At 40.8% G+C, this 21,360-nt stretch overlaps 1 protein-coding gene across 1 annotated transcript in view; it reads right to left on the bottom strand.

Annotated features, from left to right (window-relative positions):
- SORCS1 (sortilin related VPS10 domain containing receptor 1) overlaps positions 1-21,360 on the bottom strand; it is a 430,514-nt gene that overhangs the window by 96,261 nt on the left and 312,893 nt on the right. The window contains exon 7 of the mRNA XM_045024608.1: positions 10,985-11,049. Within this exon, the coding sequence (XP_044880543.1) occupies positions 10,985-11,049 (65 nt within the window). The remainder of the gene's footprint in view (positions 1-10,984; positions 11,050-21,360) is intronic.

Here is a 21,360-nt window from a genome sequence, read left to right as displayed (position 1 = left end):
GCACTATAAGCGAACCCGTGTTATAGCGGGTCGCGTTATAGCGGGGTAGAGGTGTATTTGAAATTAAGCACATGCCTGAGTCTTTTTAAGAATCAGGGGCCTTTTGCAATAGAGAAGAGTCAGGACTCAGTTGTAATGACTAATAGGCAGCAGGTTTAAAACAAACATATAGAAGTACTTCTTCACACAACACACAGTCAACCTGTGGAACTCATTGCCAGGAGATATTGTGAAGGCCAAAATTATAACTGCATTTAAAAAATAATTAGTTACATTCATGGAGGATAGGTCCATTAATAGGTATTCGCCAAGATAGTCAGGGATGCAACCCCATGCTCTGGGTGTTCCTAAAAACCTCCAACTGCCAGATGCTGGGACTGGACAACAGGCAATTGATCACTCAAAACTGCCCTGTTCTGGTCATTCCTTCTGAAGCATCAGGCACTGGCCACTGTAAGAAGACAGGAGACTGGGCTTGATGGACCATTGGTTTGACCCAGTATGGCAGTTCTTATGACTATAGAGGGGATTCTTTATTGAGGCTGCTGGAGAAGAGAAACCCTGTGGTTCTTCTGGACGCTCTAGCTCCCAGACTGACTAACCCAGCCTGTGCCATGTAGTGTCACACAGTCTCACAAATTCATGAGAACTTCTGGCCACATCTCAGGAGGCTTGCCAGCTATACATTGTGTCAAGTAAAGTACCAGGTAGGAGTCCCCTAAATTAAAAGCTTTAACCAGAGTGGAGAATCAGGGCCTCAGTCATACATTTCGGCTTTTCCAGCTCAATTAAGCAGTTGCAGTTTGTATGAGGACAAAGCTCATTTACAGAAAGAAGGATTTTAGCATTAGCACTGGCTTGACAAACTCTAAATGGCATTTAATCTTGAAAGTACTTCTAATCATCTTCCTCTTTGGAGTAGCATAGTCCCTAGCTTGGTATAATTACGTCCCTCTGAACAGAGAAACAACATTTTTTCCATTGAAATTGAAACCGCCAGCTTTTCATCATTTTCTATTTAATCATTAAAAAAAAATCCATCATTTAAAAGTTTTTTTTTCTTATTTCTAAGGATGTTGTCTTCTATTTAAAACAGACACACAGAGTACAAATCCATGGTCTTTAGTAAAGTTAGATTGTGGATGATTTGGGGTCTATGTTTGCAGAGCACATTGGATATTTAAAGAGCTAAATATTATTAGTCCATACAGTATAGAATTCTTTGCATTTTCAAAGTTCATTACAAAAGACTAATTGATATAATCCAGATATCATGATCAGAATACCTTTTCATTCTCTGCAATATGATTTTCTTTAGACCAGCCACTTGGGGGCAATAGTAGATATGCACACTAGCCAGCACGTCAAATGAAATCAAGAAATCTCCCTTTTCAGGGTCATTTCTCCATTGTCCCTGTTAGCAGGAAACCACAGAAGGAAGAGAAAAAGAATGGGAGGCGACAGAAGGTTGAGGTCTTTCCTCCTTACAATTACTGAGCATGTGAGATAAATCCACCTGATCATAAAAGATGGCCTCAACTGAAAGCCCCAGAGGAAGACAACACATCAAAAGGGCAACATGCCCCAGGGAAAATTCTTTCCCAATCCTAAATTTAGCCATTGGCTTAGCCCTACCCATGTGATCAAGGATCATGCTACCCAGAACTGCTGATCCTACGAATGCTTACTCCTTTGAGTAGCCCCTTTCTCTCCCACTCTCCTTCTACCATGGTCTGGATGACTTTCTGGAGTGAGGACAACTTATTTTCCAGACCCACTCCTTCCCTTCTACTTCTGCTTTGCTCCCAGAGTCACAAGCTCTCTTGCATGCAGGGGGAGACCATTCTAACGTGTTCTTAGCTCCCGCTGAACGGGCTCTCTGCTGCAGCATGTGCACGTATTGACCACTGTTCTAAGACAATCCAGTCTGTAGCTGGCTTGGCTATAGGCACATATATCAGATCTGACAGGGAAGGACTGCAGGCTATCATTGCAAAATGCTCCTAACTACTAATAATCAGCTAATCCCCTGAAGTCATCATTCAGACTAAATAACTCTGGCGGTCAATGGACCAAAGCATGAGATGCATATTCTTTTACTCCAGCCAAACTTCCTTTGTCTTGGAGCCCAGAAATAGAGGGAACCAGGCTTCACAATAAAGGGTCAATCATTCTTGTTTACGTTGTGTCAACATTAAACACAATCTCTTTTGGCATTCTGTTCATGGGGACTTTTTATGCAATTCCATAGGAAGCGCCTTGTAATTTAGCATTAATTAATGCCATTTAATGTATTCAGTTGCTAAGCTCTGGAATTAATTTAATTACTTTTCCTGCACAGATGTTTTCCCTGCCATAGGTAATTAGGACATTATGCTTCTCATTTCCAGCATCCTCACCTCTAACAACAGCTGCTGCTTTTAATATACATCCACCACAACAAAGCCATACTGTGCCTAGAGAGAAGAACACAGCAATTGCCATCTTTGATCAGAGCAGAATCCAGAGTACTGTGAATTAGACCATGATCCTTGGTATTGGCCAATACTAGATATTTCTAACTAAGGTGCAAAAAACCTTGTGAAAAACAATGAGAAAATAGGCTTCCCGTTTCCATAGGAGAAACACCAGGAACTAAATCTGCTCTTGTCAAGGAGTAGCATGAAACACAACTGGAGTTTGACAGCTGTGAAGGCAGCATACTGAGATGTCTCAATCCCTTCTGGCTCGATAAAAAAGCTGAACTGATAAGTTCTTCAGGGAGCTTGTGTCCAGCCCTTCTTGATGATGTGGGTGTGTCATTGGCAAACCCCGTGCCAGCTCTCGCCAAGTCTGTAGCTATCAGCTGATAAATTCATAGCTGGAAACCAGACCAGCTCACCTGTATGTTAATATTGTTCAAGGTAGGTGTTAGACTTGTAAGAATGTGTTTAGACTCTATAAAATGCTTGCAAGTTGCTACATGCATTAATCTTCCTTGTAATGTCTGGATCTCACGCAATAACGTAATATGTAAGTTTTGCTTTATAATGGTAAAAATGCCTGCTATGAACTTGTGAACCTAGACAGGAAGAGTAGCTCCCCTGCCCATGAAGAAGAGCCATCAAGACTAAATGGGCCATTGTAGGACAAAGACTTTGTTGATTGCTCCATCCACCCATGAGGAAGTTACAGGAGCTCTCATCCCATGGGCTTGAACTCTAGGGGAAGGCCACGTAAAGATGCTCACAAAAAGAAATGGTTTGTTGTTTGGATTCTTTGAAGGGCTGGAGCTAAGAAACAAAAAGCAGAGATTTCCCAGAGGCAGCCTGAGTTAGCCAGCCTGAAAAGACATTCAGTGGACAAATTACTACATCTCCGTCACCTTTTGGAACCAGAGACTGTGCTTATATGTTGCCTGCTTTAACCGGTAATAACTCTCTCATTTATTTTTCCTAATGAATAAATACTTAATTAGTTTATTATAGGATTGACTACTAGCGTTGTCTTTGGTGTGACATCTATAGTACAAACTGATGTGGGATAAGCGACTGGTCTCTAGGAACTGGGAGCAAGCTGAATATTTTGCGATTTTAGGTGTAAGTGACTATGACTAAGGCTAAGATTTTGTCATGATGATTTTTAGTAAAAGTCACGGACATGTCACGGTCAATAAACAAAAATTCACGGAAGCCATGACCCGTCTGTGACTTTTGCTGCAGCAGCTCTGTGGTTTCCCCTGCCACCATGGTGGCTGGGAGCTGTGGGGTTCCCCCTCTGCTCACAGCAGCTGGGAGCTGCAGGGTGACCATATTTCCTCTCCTTTCTCCTTCTCTGTGCGAGGCTGTCACCGTTGCTGGATTCCTGAGGAGGGCCCCCTCAGGAGTCTGTTGCCTGTCACTGGAACCGTGCCGGGGCCCTGTTGGCTGCCAGCTCCAGAGTCCCACAGCCCCTGGGGCTGAGGCAGAGAATATCATGGAGGTCTCTGGAAGTCACAGATTCTGTGACTTCCATGACCTCCATGACATAAACGTAGCCTTCACTATGGCTAATTCTGGCTTGTCTGGGTGGCAAGATAGAAAGGTGTGCCCACAGGGACTGTCTGTAACTCCATGGTAAGGTAGTTACTGTCATCTAGGAGTTCACACTTGTTACTGGCTTGGTGAAATCTAGTTATAGAACACAGAGCCAGTTTGGGGTGTCTGGCCCGCTTTATGACAATCTGAGGTCATGAACCCTCCAGACACTGTGACAGTGGACATGGGTTAATAGAGGGTGGAGGGGGAGTTTTGGGGGCTTTGAAGGACCCCTGCCAACATGAAGGGTCAAATCCCTTTTATAAAATGGATTCAGAAGCCCTGTGGGACACCCTGCTACAAGGTATTATTTGGGCTAATAACTCCAGGTTCTGCCCCACCACTGAAGACAACAGAAAGGCTTCCATGGATTTCATTGGTGGTTGGATCCGGTGGCTGGATAGTAAAGTGAGATGGACAATTTATTTGTAACAAATAATATTCATTGTGAATTTATCCCATTTGTTTCTGCTTGTAATTCGTTCAGGAATCAGTTCTGATTTCTGCAATTATATCTAGTAACCGTAAGGATTAGCCAAACAGTTTGGACAACCAGTGTCCAGCAAACAAGTTGTCTATAAACTGTTCATTTTGTCTATTTGCTATGCATTGTTCAGGAGTGTGATTGGCCATCTAAGTCATAAGGCATTGTTTCTGCTCCTGGACTGGAATATTGAAACTTTTAAAATAAGAGAATAGTAAATAATGAATAACTCACTTCCTAGTGCGAAGGTTCAGATGAATAATTATTCATGGAACATTCAGGATTCACAAGCATTTTCACAAGCAGCCAGCAGCATACTCACAGATAACAAATGTTAAAGAACAGTGAAATGAAGCCAGTTCATTTCTGAGGGATATACTAACAAATCTGGTTTTATTCCTATTATTCCACCTGCTGCACTACACATCAAAACCAGGATTTAATATTTAAATGAATGAGGGCGCCATTTGCATTTCCAATAGCTAGGCTACAATTAGAAGAACTAACAATCCTCATTTTTAGGGCATATTCTGATAATCAGCTATGGTTGGGAAGAAATTACTTATCCCCATGACACATTTTTGCCCAGTCATAGGGCATTCTGGGGATTCTTTGAAAGAAATGGCCATTGTCAGAGGCAGAATATCAGATTAGATGGAGTATTTATCTGCTCCAGGGTTGTAATTCTTATGTTTTTCTTTGCAATACCTACACAGGAAGAAGAAAGGAACACAGTCTTGTAGTTCAGAACTATGGGTCAGATTCTTGGCTGCTGAAAATCACCATAGCATGTTGATTAACACCAGCTGAGGATCTGGCCCTACCTGTGATTACAAAACAGCACAAGTCAAATTTAAATTAAAAATCAACAAACAGATCAATGTAGCAGAAAAACAGTAAAATAGACAGAGATACTTATTAAACATCAACAAAACCCAGAATTTCTCCTACCACTTCATACTACTTCTTTGCTTTTTTTCATCCCTTCCTTTAAAATAATAAATCTGTGATATCCAGTTTATCAACATCTATCCAAATAAATGCAAGTCCCTCTCACATACTCATTTAAGGACCTGATCCTCCAACCTGTATTTTTTAAAAGTAGATATTGTACTATTGTGAGTAAGATTGCAGCAGCAGCAGAACTGTTCAGGAATTAATCAATTAATTTTTTTGTTGGAAAATACTGATTTGTCTAGACCAAATTTTTCCAGGAAACATAACAAAAGAACAGTCATACTGGGTCAAATCAATGGTCCATCTAGCCCAGTATTCTGGCTTCCAACAGCGGCCAGTGTCAGATACTTCAAAGGGAATGAACAGAACAGGGCAATTATCAAGTGATCCATCCCATCGTCCAGTCCCAGCTTCTGGCAGTGGAAGGTTTAGGGACACCCAGAGCATGGGGTTGCATCCCTGACGATCTTGGGTAATAGCCATTGATGGACCAAGCCTCCATGAACTTATCTCACTCTTTTTTGAACCCTGTTATTCTTTTGGCCTTCACAACATCTCCTAGCAATGAATTCCACAGGTTGACTATGAGTTGTATGAAGTAGTACTTCCTTATGTTAGTTTTAAACCTGTTGGATGACCCCTAGTTATGTGACATGGTAAGTATCATTTCCCTATTCACTTTCTCCACACTATTCATTGATTTTATAGACCTCTATCATATACCCTCTTACTCATCTCTTCCAAGCTGAACAGTGCCAGTCTTTTTACTCTCTCATAAAATGGAAGCTGTTCCATACACCTAATCATTTTTGTTGCCCTGCTCTGTATCTAATATATCTTTTTTAAGATGGGGCAAGCAGAATGGCTTGCAGTATACAAGGTGTGGGCGTACCCTGGGTTTATATAATGGCATTATGATATTTTCCGTCTTATTATCTATCTCTTTTCTAATGGTTCCCAACATTCTGTTAGATTTTCTGATTGTTGCTGCACATTGAGCAGACGTTTTCAGGAAATCAACCACAATGACTCCAAGATCTCTTTCTTGACTGGTAACAGCTAATTTAGACCCCATCATTTTATATGTATAATTGGGATTATGTTTCCCAATGTGCATTACTTTGCATTTATCAACATTGAATTTCATCTGCCATTTTGTTGCTCAGTCACACAGTTTTGTGAGATCCCTTTGTAACTTTTCAAAGTCAATTTTGGACTTAACTATCTTGAGTCATTATGTATCATCTGCAAATTTTACCACCTCACTGTTTACCTCCTTGTCCAGATCAAATTTATCAATTTGTTCTAAAACCTCCTCTATTGACACTTTAATCTGGGACATTTTCCTCAGATTTGGCTCCTAAAAAGAAGGGCTCAGGTATGGGAAACTCCCTCACATCCTCTGGAGCGAAGACTGATTCAAAGAATTCATGTAGCTTCTCTGCAAGGACCTAGTCTTCCCTTAATGCTCCTTTAGCAACTTGATCATCTAGTGGCCCCACTTATTGCTTGGCAGGCATTCTGCTTCTGATGTAGTTAAAACAATTTTTGCTGTTAGTTTTTGTGTCTTTTGCTATTCAAATTCCCCTTTGGCCTACTTAATTATACTTTTACACTTGACTTATCTGAGTTTATGCTCCTTTTTTATTTTACTCAGTAGCATTTGACTTCCAATTTTTAAAGGGCACCTTTTAGCCTCCAATCACCTCTTTTACTCTGTTCTTTAGCCCGGGTGGCTTATTTTTGGTCCTCTCACTGGTTGTTTTGTTTGGGGGGGGAGGGGTGAGAGAGGAATATATTTAATTTGAGCCTTATTATGATGTTTGTAAATAGTTTCCAGGAAAGAGTGGGTTTTGACAATTTTTTTTTTTGACTCAAACATTTTTTTGGAAAAAAGTTTCAAAACTGTTGAAACTTTTTGACATTTAAGATAAATAATAAAATTGAAATCAACATTTCAGATTTGTTGGTTTGTTTGCTTGCCTCCATAAAAAAATTAAAGATTTCAACTTTTCATCCCAATTCAGGACGGGACTTTTCTTTAAATCTGGTGAATGTGTGTGTGATGGGAAATCCATTTCCTGCCCAGCTCTGAGCAGAAGACTCATATTCTAGATGTCCCATTTATTCAATTGCCTGCAGGTGCTGGGGTAGTTTCCAAATGTAATGTGGGCATTCATCTTTTGAACTACCTACCAGTCGACAATATGTTGTTACAGGAGTTACGCTATCTGAATTAACTAGAGTTGAGACTGCAGGAGTTCAGCATCTTTCATTTGCTTTTGTGTGGGTGCCTAGCCACACACCCATGATTGAAAATGTTGCCCTCACTGACTTGCCCAAGTTCAGGCAGCAAATCGGTGTAGGATCAGGAGATAGAAACCAGGTCTCCTGACTCACAGCTATTTAGCTCTCATCAAAAGCAAAACAAACAAATAGTATGTATCAAGATGTTTATATTAAAAGCCCTGGAGGGATTAAAACTGCAGATTTTGGGTGTGAATCCCGATCTGAACTGTGCAGCGTGTTTACATGCAAACATTAGATTTGGCCCCAGCCTCCAATGAACCATTCTTAAATTAAAGAACCCTCAAAACTTTATTTTTTTCATAAACTTTTTTTTTTCATAAATGTAATGCCCAGCGAAGTTTCTTAAAAATGTACAGAACTTTCAAGGGGATTTTGGTTAAGTTTCAATCTAATTTTGCTATAGCTTCTAACAGGATACTCTCTGCCCTCTGGCTACAGAAAATAACTTATGGTGTTGTTCAGATCTACATGAAATTAACTGTTTCTCTACAGCATTGACCTGAAACCAGGCAAAAAATCTGTAGCTTCTGCTGACCTTTTTTTGTCAATGATTTTCGGATTTTATTCCAAACTCAAAGTGGAACCCTAGGGACACAAAGTCATATGAATGGAAATGTAAGATAAGGCTCAGATGAATTTCTTCCAACTGAAAACATGACAATTGCCATTTGGCGCTTACTTAGAATCTGGCCCAGATTGGACTTTAAGAGAAACCACTAAATATAAACATCACTTCCTATGTACTTGGATTTTATACTGGAGATCAAAATCCACTACACTTGGCACTCTAACAGAAATTAACCAAGAGTATTAAAAACTTAAATCACATCAATTAACACTGTATAATAATCAAAGTGCCATATAACTCCCATACCAAATTAATCACATACCCAGCCACTTTTTGGGGACTCCAGTTCAAGCACTAGCATTGATCGTAAAATTTAACGTAAGACCAGATCCTCAGCTGGTGTAATTGTGAATAGCTCCACTGAAATCAGTGAAGTTATATAGATTTATACTAGCTGAGGGACTGTTCTTTTTTCCTTGTAAATTTGTTAACATTATGTATAGAAATACAATAAATAAATATATGAAGACAGACCATGATCAGGGATCAGAAGGCACAGACACAGTCAGGAAAAAGTTATTAGTATTCTGGCTGGGAATGCCCAGGACTAAGTCAGATGATGATAAATGCTCTCACAACCCTACCAGCCAGATTTTCTAATACCTTACTGCGGTGACATCTCTATCCTCTCTCATCTGAAGCCATGGTTAATGTACTGTTGAGGTCTGCTGGGAAAGATACAAGGCGCAAGAATAAAAGTATCTTGTTATTTGCATTGAGGTCAGGCGCTTTTGCTTAGATCCTGAGTTTCAATTGCTGGGTGATTTTTTTTCTACTTTGTTTTGATAGGGATACCTTTTCAAATTAAATCCCTTTATTGAATTTTCACCCTTGGTTAGCTCCCAAACATGTGGCCCTTGCCAAAGATTAGAGAAATAGTTCACAAATTGTAGCTCTGAGCCTGAAAAAAACCATCTTATTAACAACCCTTTCCCTGCTCCAGTTACATGCTACTCTCCTCCATTGCAGAAAGGTTTGCTCACTAATCAGGGGGGTGGAAATTATCTTCAGGGAAGGCAAGTTTGTCTAGTGGCTAAAATCGGACAGCTGAGCAACCTGGGTTCTATTCCCAACTATGGTAATGACTCACCATGTGACTTTGAGCAAGTCACTTCACCTACCTGTACCCCAGTTTCCCCATCTGTAAAATGGAAATAATAATGTTTATTACTTTTGTCTCTACATTTATATAGGCCTTTTCTTCTAAAGTATTCTTCTTCTTATGGCACAAGAACTAGAATTGGAGCAGAAGAAGAGAGAAGAGGAGAAAAGAGGAATTGGAGTTTTGAGCATGGAGCATACCATGAAGTCAATAAACCTTAGAGTGTCACTACAAGAGAATAGCCCTTAATAAACACTCACTACAGTAACTGTTCAAAACATAGTTCAACAGTGTAACTACTCCATTAGAGGGTGTCATAGTAGAATATTTTATTACTATTTAGTACTTCCATAGGAGCAGAAAGGACGGATCAGCCTCCTTTCTGTGTCCGGGGAATGTGAAAGTTAAAATAAAAGCAAAGAAAAGACACAAATGGTAAAAAGCACTGAGATATTTAAAATTATTTCAGTTTTAATAATCTAATGTGTTATTAAATGGAAAGGACATTAAAAATAAATACAATTTCTATTCCAATGGTGTCTTTTAAAATTCATCCGCTGAAGAATAATTTCTTATCCATAACGCTAAGCAAGTTAAAAAAAAATTGTCTTGAGACAGTTCTCTCCCTGACAGCTTCTGGGCTAAATCCTGCCATCATAAATCTGGAGGAACACCACTGACTTTGCTGTGTAATTGAGAACAGAGTTTGACCCACTGGGATTTTTCAGAAGTTAATATACTATGTCATAAAAACAAAAAAATAAATAATCCTGCAAATGGTGCAAATCTATTATTTACATTGCAGCAAAGCTGACATTTGCAGGAGAACCATCATGGAATTAAAAATGAGAACATTCAGGACAGTCGGGTGGCTTTTGTGAGGTACACAACCGCCTGAGGCAATTGAAAGCTGTAGGAAAAAAGCCACAGGGAAAGACCTGCAGAAGCAGGAAAGCAGAAAGATTAAACAGCAGGCAACAGGGGAGTGGTGAAAAGACCAGCAGAGGTATCGGTGGACCTGAGAAAACTTCTGTCCAACAAGGAAAGCCTGAGAAAGGAGTTTGGAGTTGTAAGCAGAAGGAATATTGGCCACAAGAGCAAAGAAAGGTTGAAGGGGTAAACACAATGGAGGAGCAGGTAGCGATAAACTGGAGAAGAGAGTATCCTTTTACCGACTGCCTTAAAAGGCTGCACATCCCATGGGAATCCTCCATCCTGCAGGTAAGCTCCTTCCACGGCCTGTTAATACCACCCTTTCAGCTAGCTGGAGGAGCTGCTGCTCTGCCTTGAACTGAGGGAGCTGCTCTAAGATCCTGCCCGTGAGAGACTGAACAGAGAAGAAAAGTAAGATCTCCTCTACTTTAGCGTGTTGTCGTCAGAATGGCAGGCCAACCCAGAGCACAACAGAGCTGGTAACGACAATACAGTCTGGAAACTAATGTACTTACGGCCATCCACTGTCTTCGCCTCCAGGTGCACAAGGTCTGGCTCTTTACTGGAACCCATCACAGACCTGCAAAGGACAGACTGAAGTTAAAGCATTAAAATGAACAAAGTCTAGGCAGATGCTGTCCACTACATTTATTCCACAGTAGAAGACCTCATTTAAGTGAAATTAAATTTGTATCAGTAACTAAAAGCTAAAGAACTTTGAAAGACCATACTAGTGTTCCCTAAAATAACAAGCCTTGGAAATTCTAGCCATGCTGACCTTCTATAAAACCAGAGTTAAAATCCCTCCAACAGCCTTAACTCTGCCTCACACTGCATCCCCACCACCTTCAGAGTGGGGAATGTTGGTGTGTCCTTTGCTTTGATTCCTGGGGTGTGTTTCAGTGTGTGGCATGCTCTGATTGGTGGGGTATGCCTTGATGTTCAATGCTAAAATCAAGCTTCTCTATTATGAGATGTGTTATGAGATTGGTAAAACAATCAGTTTGTAAGCACCTGGAGGATACTGGAGTTATAAGAAATAGCCAGCATGGATTTGTCAAGAACAAATGAAGCCAAACCAATGTAATTTTCTTCTTTGATGGGGTTATTGGCCTAGGGAATAGGGGGGAAGCAGTAGATATGGTATATCTTGATTTTAGTAAGGCTTTTGACACAATCCCACATGACGTTCTCATGAGCAAACTGGGGAAATGTGCACTAGATGAAATTATTATAAGGTGGATGTGCAATTGGCTGTAAGACTATATTCAGAAAGCAGTTACCAATAGTTTGTTTTTCAACTTGGACAGCATATCTAGGAAGGTCCTGCAGGCATCATTTCTGGGTCTGCTACTATTCAATATTTTCATTTATGATTTGGATAATGGAGTGGAGAGTATGCTTATAGAATTTAAAGATGACACCATGCTGGGACACCATGACACCATTGGTCTGAATTCAGCAATATGAAATTCAATAAAGACCAGTGCAAAGTACTTCACTTAGGAAGGAAAATCAAATGAACACCTACAGAACGGGGAATAATTGGCTAGGTGGTAGTGCTGCTGAAAAGGATCTCGTGGCTATAGTGGATCACAAATTGAATATAACTCAACAATGTGATTCAGCTGCAAAAAAGGTTAATATTCTGGGGTGTGCTAACAGGAGTCTCATAGATAAGACATATGAGATAAGTGTCCCGCTCTTCTCAGCGCTGGTAAGCACAGCTGGAGCACTGTGTCCAATCGCCTAGGGCACTAACATTTGGGGGGCGGCGACCGCAGTGGCCGCATCTTCAGCCGCCCCGGTCATCGTCGGTATTTCGGGGGCAGGACCTTCCGCCGCCTAGGGTGCCAAAACAGCTGGCAGCGCTCCTGTCCAGGTGACACACATTAGGGAAGCTGTGGACAAATTAGAGAGTCCAGAGAAGAGCAACAAAAATGATAAAAAGTTGAGAAAATCTGACTTATGAGGAAAGGTTAAAATAACTGGACCTGTTTAATTTTGAGAAAAGAAGACTGAGAGGGGACCCGTTAACAGACTTCAAATATATTAAGATCTATTACAAAGAGGGTGGTGACTAGTTGTTCTCCGTGTCCACTGAAGGTAGGACAAGAAGTAAAGGGCTTAATTTGTAACACGGGAGATTTAGGTTAGATAGTAGGAGAAACTTTCTAACTATAAGGTTAGTTAATATCTGGAACAGGCTTCCAAGAGAGGTTGTGGAATCGCCATCACTGGAGATCTTTAAAAAGAGGTTGGACCTGTTAGGGATAGTCTAGGTCTACTTTGTCCTGCCACAGAGCAGAGGCTGCACTTGATGACACGAGGTCCCTTCCAGCATTAGATTTCTCTGATTCTATGTAGAATCCTAGTCATTCCTCTATATCAGACTCTGCATGCACATTAGTTTAATTCACATCCATAATGACCAATATTCTCTCATTAATTAACAAACATAAAAAGAAAATTCCCTGTCCTGTCAGACATTTCATTGGCTCAAATCTAATTAAAACTGTGTTAAGTTCATAAACCAGATGGCAGTCTGGCTAAGAAAATGCTTGTTTGTTCACTGGATAAGAAATATCAGTGTAAGGCACTCCATGCGGCATGTAAGGGATTATGGAGTAAAGTACACCTTTGGTAAAAAGTCCCTTTTAATTGTTAACATCTATTTGGAGAACACCCTGGAACAGACCAAAGGGCCATTAGTTTGATGTCCTCTCTGAATTATAGCACTGCTAAATCAGCATAAATTCTGAGGGCACAGTCCTGTTATTGGTTTTGAACTTATCACCTCTTTCCCGGAGGCAAGAGTGAGAGCAGATGGGCCATCCTCATGTGTCTCCATTAAGGATTTGCCTGCCTCAAGGTGGACCATTTTCTTGACAGTAGCCTGAACTATGGGTTAATACTCGATTAAAGCAAGAACATTCATTTCCAGTGATGGACAAGTCAGATGCTATTCTGTCCAATGCCTCATTATGTTCAGGCAATCAAAACTGAGGTTGTAATTCAACTCCCACTTGTACTGCAATCCGAGTTCGATCCAGCCCTTAATCAACACTAGTATTAACTACGTAACTAGCAGTAACCATTTTAAAGATGGTATCAAAAATGGGACTATTTGTTTTGATTATCTCTAGCTTCACTTAAAAAATCCTATTGCAATTCATCAGCTAAAGAAGCTTCTTTTTCTTTGCCGGACAATGTGAAACATTTCCAGAGAGGCTCAAAACCTCTTTTCTGACTCAGAGCTAGTTTGCTTGTTCTGCACCAGCACATTTGGTGTCTATTTTTTAGCAACGGTCAAGCTACACTGATAGAAGCAATGGTTTAAGTGCTAGTGCAGAAAGAGGTCTGTAATGAGCCAGGTTAAATTTTTCAGGTGAACAGTTTATTCACCAAAAAACAGTTTTGGATGGACAAACACTTTGTGAATTCAGTGAATAGTTGCAGCCAAAACCCTCATTTTTGGGTTTGTTTTTTTAATAAGATGAAACATTTTGTTTCAATATTTCAGAAGCAAAATGTGTCGATATCTCTTGTTCTGAAATTAATAAATTTTGTTTCAAAATTTAGCTAGATTTTATTTTTTTAAAGGTAAAAACCACCCCAAACCAAAATGAAACAAACATTCAACCCAAAACAGGATCATTTCAAGATTTTTTGAATATTCATAATTTTCAATATTTGGTTTCATTTTATTTTTTTTTAAATCAAAAACATTAAAAAATGGTCAATGTCAAAACAAGGTGTTTTGCCTCAATAAAATGTTTCATTTAAGCCAAAATGATCACTTTTTCAATTTTTGGATTCAGCAAAAAAATGGAAAACATTCATTTGTGGTCCAACAGGAAGCAAACTCCCCCTTCCACCTCCAAATTTTCAAAATTGCCAATGTACCAAAACAATTCCAATATTTACTCAGCTCTACTTGCATCATCATCATCATTTATTAACCATTTATAAGGGTACTTCTAACAAAGTGTGACCCAAATTAATAAAGAATGATTAATTCTTATAACGGCAGAAAGGGATTGCCAATCCTTACTGGAAATCTGTTGAATTATATGGATCAGAGCAGCAGACTATATGTTGGACTGCCTTTAAACCAAATTACTTTTGAGAGAGACAAAGTGGGGAATATCTTTTATTGGCCCAACATCTGCTGGTGAGAGAAACAAGCTTTTGAGCTTACAAAGAACTCATCTTCAGAGTCTACAGACTCAGGGGGCTACAGAAGCACTTTTCACTTTTGAAAGATCTTACTCTAGGGTTTATTTGCATCCTGTCCCCACATTATAATTTGGTTACACGTTTCTTTCCTAGAGCTATTAATAATGAAACTTTTAAAAGAAGTTTTACGGTCAGATGTTTTGCTCAAAGAATAAATGACCCCTGGGCCTCCAACACCCATTTTTAATAAATTCTTCGTCTGGATTACCCAGATTATAGAAAAGAGTGCAGCCATTTTTAATGGCACTTTCTTCCAGTTACCATCCATCAGAGAAAAGGGATTTAGGGCATATTTTGCCAAGGATAAATCAGTTAACCTCTGCCTCCCATGTCCAACTACCTTGCAACTTTCAGATGTTGTCAATGGGAATTTGACAAGTCCGTTCAACAAGAACAAGATTTGGCTCTTAATGACAAAGGACATGAAAACCAGAGTCCATTCACTAAACAGACCAAAAATGTACTCTGGGATATCATTCTTTTGTTGTTATTTATTACACCGACTTCAAGTGTATATGGAAGTGGGTGGTTTCATGATAGTGCTACTATATAAATCCATGGCATGATCACACCCTGAATACTGTGTAAAGTTCTTATTGCCCCATCTCAAGAATTATAGATTAGAATTGAGAAAAGCACAGAGAAGGGCAACAAAAATTATTAGGGGTATGGAACAGCTTCTATATGAGGACAGATAAGAAAGAATAGGTCTGTTCAGTTTAGAAAAGAGACGACTAAGGGGTGAAACGATAGAAGGCTATAAAATCTGAATGGTGTGGAGAAAGTGAATAAGGAAGTGTTATTTACCACTCCACATAACACAGGAACCAGGGATTAACCGATGTAATAAATAGGCAGCTTTAAAACAAAGAAAAGGAAGTACTTTTTCACACAACATACAGTCAACCTGGAACTCATTGCCAGCAGATGTTGTGAAAGCCAAAAGTATAACTAGATTCAAAAAAGAATTAGATAAGTTCATGGAGGATAGGTCCATCAATGGCTTTTAGCCAAGATGTTCAGGGATGCAACCCCATGCTCTGAGCTGAGTGATCCTAAACCTCCAATTGCCAGACTAGGACTAGACAACAGGGAATGGATCACCCGATAATTGCCCTGTTCTGTTCATTCCCTCTGAAGCATCTGAACAAAGATAGATAATCTAGACTGAGTGGACAACAAGCAACTGATGGATACGATAATCATTTTTATTTATAATCTAATTAAGCCAAGATTTGCACCTAAGTCTTAAGTGTCTTAAGACCAGTGTATCAATACGCTGCTCCAACAAGCCCCTAAAATTTAAAGGCCATCTTCCATGATAACTGACACACTGTGCAACTTCATGGGTGTGACTCAGGGCAGAATTTGACTCATGATTTGTCCCAAATATATACAGAGCAGAGCTACGTAGGCATAGATTGGAATTGCCTTTGTAAAATCCTTTGCCACTCGAGGCGTTAATTATATCCACTGACTAGGGGATCTGAAGACAAGGGGCTTAGCTTCGTGCAGTTTATAAACTGAAAGCCATGAAGCTAGATAGGAATGGCTGAGCTTCAGAGCAGTATCCAGCCTCCTGCCACCTTTGTCCCTACGGAGTGGGAATGTAGGAAACTGTTCTCTAAAACAAATGTCAGTCAAATACTTCTAACTCCCCATTATCAGCTGTGTTAGACAGCGATGGCTGTCATCAATCTATTTTGCCCACTAGGCTCATGTTGCCTTATCTTCCAGTTTTCCTCCATTCCCTCTGTTCTCAAAGCCTGAGTGCTGATACTTCCATTGGCCTTGTATTGCCCACAGCTGACTTTCTCTCTGCCTTGGCTTCTTATCATTTTCACTTCCTGGTGAAAACCCACCCTGCTGATTGTGATTCATCCTTTTAATCACAGGCCTTCTGGAATACACAAATTCCCCCTGGACTTCAATCCCCCTGGTATTGATAAGCATACTTATCAAAATGCACCTATGATATTTTTACAAAGAGCTTTTTATGTTTAATTGGTGTAATTGTCTTGATGCATTTTAAAGCAAAGGCACAAAATATAAAAATTACAAACTTTTGGGGTAAGCTAAAGTGGAAATGCCAATGGGACCACAATCTAATGTTCCCTGCTGCCTTTACAAAAAATGGTTGTGTTATGAAATATGTAAGACCACGAACCTACCGTCCCAAAGCGGCTTCCTAAAATATTCATCAACTCCAAGCCTGCTGTGTAGTCATCTGGGCTTGACAGCTTAAAAAACCTAGACTGAGAGCCGTGGAATTACAGCCCAGCAATGGTTTTGGCTGCAGACTATATATGTAGGAAGCAGGATCAGAAACTGACTAAAAGCGATCCCCTTTTCAGAAAGAGACAATGGCAAACAAAAGAATTGGGCACACTACATTGAACAGCAAAGGTTATCTGACCAAGTGTTTCTGCAGTCCCCGCCCCGCCTGTGCCATCACTCTGACTGCTGGGTTTCTAAAAACCTGTCTCCCCGTGCACTTCCAGGAAATCCAGTAAAGACCATGTCATGCAGGGTCTTTCACTAGCATGAAAAAAGCCTAAAATTCACAGCTGCTGGGAGTAAATGAGATGAATGACTGAGTCTGGCTTCTCAGCTGCAGAGAGACCCCCATCACTAGGGTAATACAAAACCTCCACACTTGGTATTTCGTAATTTCAAACACACTGTTTTTAAGCAAAGGTCATTATGAGCCGCAAGTGCTGATCAATAATTTCAAATATGGGTAGCTGGGCTAACATTTTCAAATGTACATATGGATTAAGGCCAACATTTTCAAAGGAAGCTTCTGGTCTTGGATGCCTTCATGATCAGTTCCCCAGTTTAAGACACCTTGGATCTCATTTTCAGAGTCAACTGGAGTTTTCAGTAGGCAGCACTTTCTGGAAGTCAGGCTCCTTTCAGGACCCTCAAGGTGGACACCAAGAAATTGAGGCGCCCCCCCCAAAAATCAGAGGCTGCTTATGAAATTGTTGCCCTTAATGCCCAAGCTGAGGCAACCAAGTTTGAAAATGTCACCATTTATGCTTTCCACTGAGCGTGCCCAGAAGGCTGTGGGCTCCTAGATGCGTGTATGGTGGTTAACACCTGATTTTTTTCCCATTCTAAATACCAAATAAATCAGACAAACTATCAGATAAAGCATAAAAGTGAGGTTCTGACCATGTTTGGTCATTAGTACCTTGGGCACTGGTTAGTTCACAGGGTGTTTTCTCAGGGATGCCATGCACAGCAGGAAAAGAAGCAAAATTTCTGTTAACTGAGAGGTATGTCTGGATCAGGACTTTGGTCCTAACAGGTTCTACATTGACTCTGTCACAAACCCCTTCCTGCCCTGGCATGGCCTCTTCATATGACCTGCCTCCCAAATGCCAGTTCTCAAGGCTCCATTTAGGCTCAGAACCAACAGTAGGGGCTGCATTGAGAAGTGAGCACTGGGGCGGGGAATATGCAGTACAGAGCCAGTAACTCATTGGTCAGGGAGATGTGGCTGGAAACAGGAGAAAAGGATGGAGGAACACGAGTCTTTCTCTCCACTTGGAAAAGACATGTTCTGGTGCTTTTGTGTGTCACAAGGGGTTTAGATGGGAGGAAAAGCTATTACTCTTCTGAGGGGGGGGGAGAGTAAGGCATAGGAAGAGAAGAACTGGCAAGTGGAAACTAGTTTCCTTTCATTAATTTTTTTTAAATAAATGGTTCTTTTTTCTTCTTCATTAATCCAGCTTTGTAACCAGTTGAAAGAAAGGAATACTTCCCCCCGCTTCAAAAAAAATCATTCACATTTTAATTTAAAAAAACTAAACTTGAAATTTTGCAAATTTAACCAACTCTTCCCTACATTTGCACCAAAACACAGGCAGTTGATAGAAAATTTGCAAGTAAATGATTAATTATTACTTGTGTATTCCAATAGTCCTAGAAGCCCTCGCCAAGATCAAGGCAGTGTGGTACTAGACATGATGTACCTAGTAAGAGACAGTTAGTGCCTTGGAAAGCTTATAATCTCAATAGGCAAGAGAGACAAAGGAATTACTGTTATCCTCATTTTATAGGTGGGGAACTGAGGCACAGATGGTGAAATCCTTGCTCTGCTGAAACCACTGGGAGTTTTGCCATTGACTTTAGTGGGACCAAGATTTCATCTAGAGAGATTAAGTGACTTGCCCAAGGACAGACATTGTCGGGGCCAGGAATTGAGCCCAGCTCTCCTGAATCCAGCACTTTAAGCCCAAGACCATCCTCTCTTTAAAAATGCTCAGGCAACAAAGGCCTGATCCAAAGTCCATTGAAGTCAATGGGTAAAATCTTGGACCATTTGAAATCAATGGGAGTTGTGCCATTTCAGGCCAAGATTTCAGCCACTGAGAAGACTCACATAGATGCCAATTGGGCTTTGGATCAGGCCCCATGTGGGTGAAGAGCTACAGCTAGCAGTAAAAATGCAGCTGAAGATGCAAATGGACAGCTTGGAAAAGTCAGATCCAAATGTGATGCTTGAAAACGACATCTGCATACCTGCCCCATCCCCGTTTCCAGGCATGAGACTCCAGCAGCTGTCAGTATGTATCCCTTGGCTGGCTCTGTGCTTAGTAATATTTATTTTGGTTCAGTGCAACATTCCTTCAGTTCCTCATTTTCCATTTCTAATGCTTCTCCGTCTTCTCATTCCTTGCATTACCCAGAAAGGCTAATTAGCCATAACAGACAGGTGGAAAAGCATGCTTGGTTTTTTGAGAGCCTTACGCTGAAATCATCCTATGAGCATAAATATTCTAACAAGCTTTATCCTGTCACAACAGAGTCATAAAGTTGCTCTGTTCAGCACACGATAATGGCTTTGTAATTCAATTATTGGGAGTATTTGTCTATGGGGATTTATCTTCTTTTAGCCTCAGCACTTGTGTGAATCCCTTATCATAAATCTCACAAACGCTAAGTCAGCTCCCCCACTCCTCCGGGGCATGTCTTGTCACTTCTCGTTAAAAAAGTTGACAGCTTCTTCCAAATTACTCAATGGCAGGAGCTTGTTTTTGTTTTAAAGGCCAGAAGCACAACAAACAAGAGATGACGAAGGTAGATCCCTAGACACTACCATTTCCCCCCGCCCCCCCGATGGTCTTGCAGTGCCTTAAATCCTATCTCTGAATAAGAATTGTAATGCTTTGCACTTATTACAGTCCCTTTTGTGCCAGGTTCTCAAAGCATCTTGTAAACAACAGATAAGTAAGTTTCCCAACACTGCATTGAGGGATCTAGGTATTACTGCACAATGCCTGTTTTACAAATTGGGAAAATGAGTTGGAGAGAGCAGTTAAGGGCCAAATTATGCTCTCAGCTGTACAGTTGTAAATCCAGAGTGACTCCACTGATTACACAAGAGTAAATGGCTCTAATTGACTTGGCCAAGGTCACACCGTAATTAGGTGGCAAAGCCAGAAATAGAGTCCAAGAATCCTGGCAGCTAGTCCTGAAGCCACTAAACCAAACCCCTTTGCAAGGATGGTGGGTACCGTTAGAAATAATGCTGTAGAGTGCAACTTCGTGAAGATGCAGAAAATGGTCATTAACAATAAAATACATGGGTCAGATTCTCTGCTATGATCACTTCCCACCCCGCATCAGCATCCAGCAACCACCCCCATTCATTAAAAGACTTCCTGATTTCTCTATCTGCCCCTAACTCTAGGCACAGATTGAACAGCCTGGGGGCAAGATCACTCAGATGACCATCCAGCCAACTGGGGATTGTAGAAGGGAATGGTAGTCCACCCATATCCCTGCCCTGCCATGCCCCTTGTCTCAGGGTTGTGGGGAAGGTAACATAAACTGCCCTCCAGATTATACAGATAGCTCCATAAGGCTATGTCTACATTAGAGCTGGGGTGTTAATCCCATCCATCTACACATACTCACTCTATCTCAATGAGAGTATTGGCAGTATAGCCAAGTGACATCAAAGGCCCAGTTTCGCCATGCCGAGTACATACTCACTGGTTTCAGGCAGGTTTGTACTTGGTTCAGCTGAGTCACACCTCTGCTGCTGCTACTGTGGCGACACTGCTATTTGTACTCACAGCAACTCGATCAGAGCTAGCGCGAATATGCGTACGCAAGCAGTGGAATCACACCCTTGGCTCGTAGCATGGACATAGTCACGGTTAAGGTTAGGCTATCTCCAGTGACGGGGCTCCCCCAACTCCTCCCTTGGCAGCTTGCGCTACTTACTAATTCTTCTTAGCAGCAGACGGCCACCTCCTCAGCTGGTGTAAGCTACCCCCATTTACACTAGCTGTGAATCCGGCCAAAAAAAGTTTCCCCTAACAATCATCCCCATAGATTTTCTCTACTACAGCCTTGAGTTGTGCTTCCTGCTCGGCCCTCACTCACTAATGGGAACGATTTGTTCCCTGTCTTCTTTATCTATAAGATTTCCTGGTTGTATTCACTCACTCACTGCATCCCTTTTTCGCAAGTTACAAGTAGAACCCAGGAGCCTCAGGCATCTTCTATTGAGAGCTATTTAAAAGGGGGGAAAGTCCTCTGGGTTTAATGCTTCTGAATGTAGTGCAATAATACAATGAATTGACTTATGCTACAATGACCGAGCCTACCTTTTGGCTTCAAGGTTCAATCCTTC

Source organism: Mauremys mutica, chromosome 7 (genome assembly GCF_020497125.1).
Source record: "Mauremys mutica isolate MM-2020 ecotype Southern chromosome 7, ASM2049712v1, whole genome shotgun sequence".
NCBI classification, from domain to species: Eukaryota; Metazoa; Chordata; order Testudines; family Geoemydidae; genus Mauremys; species Mauremys mutica.
Note: the sequence above shows the minus strand (reverse complement) of the source record. Positions and strands in the feature narration are given on the sequence as shown.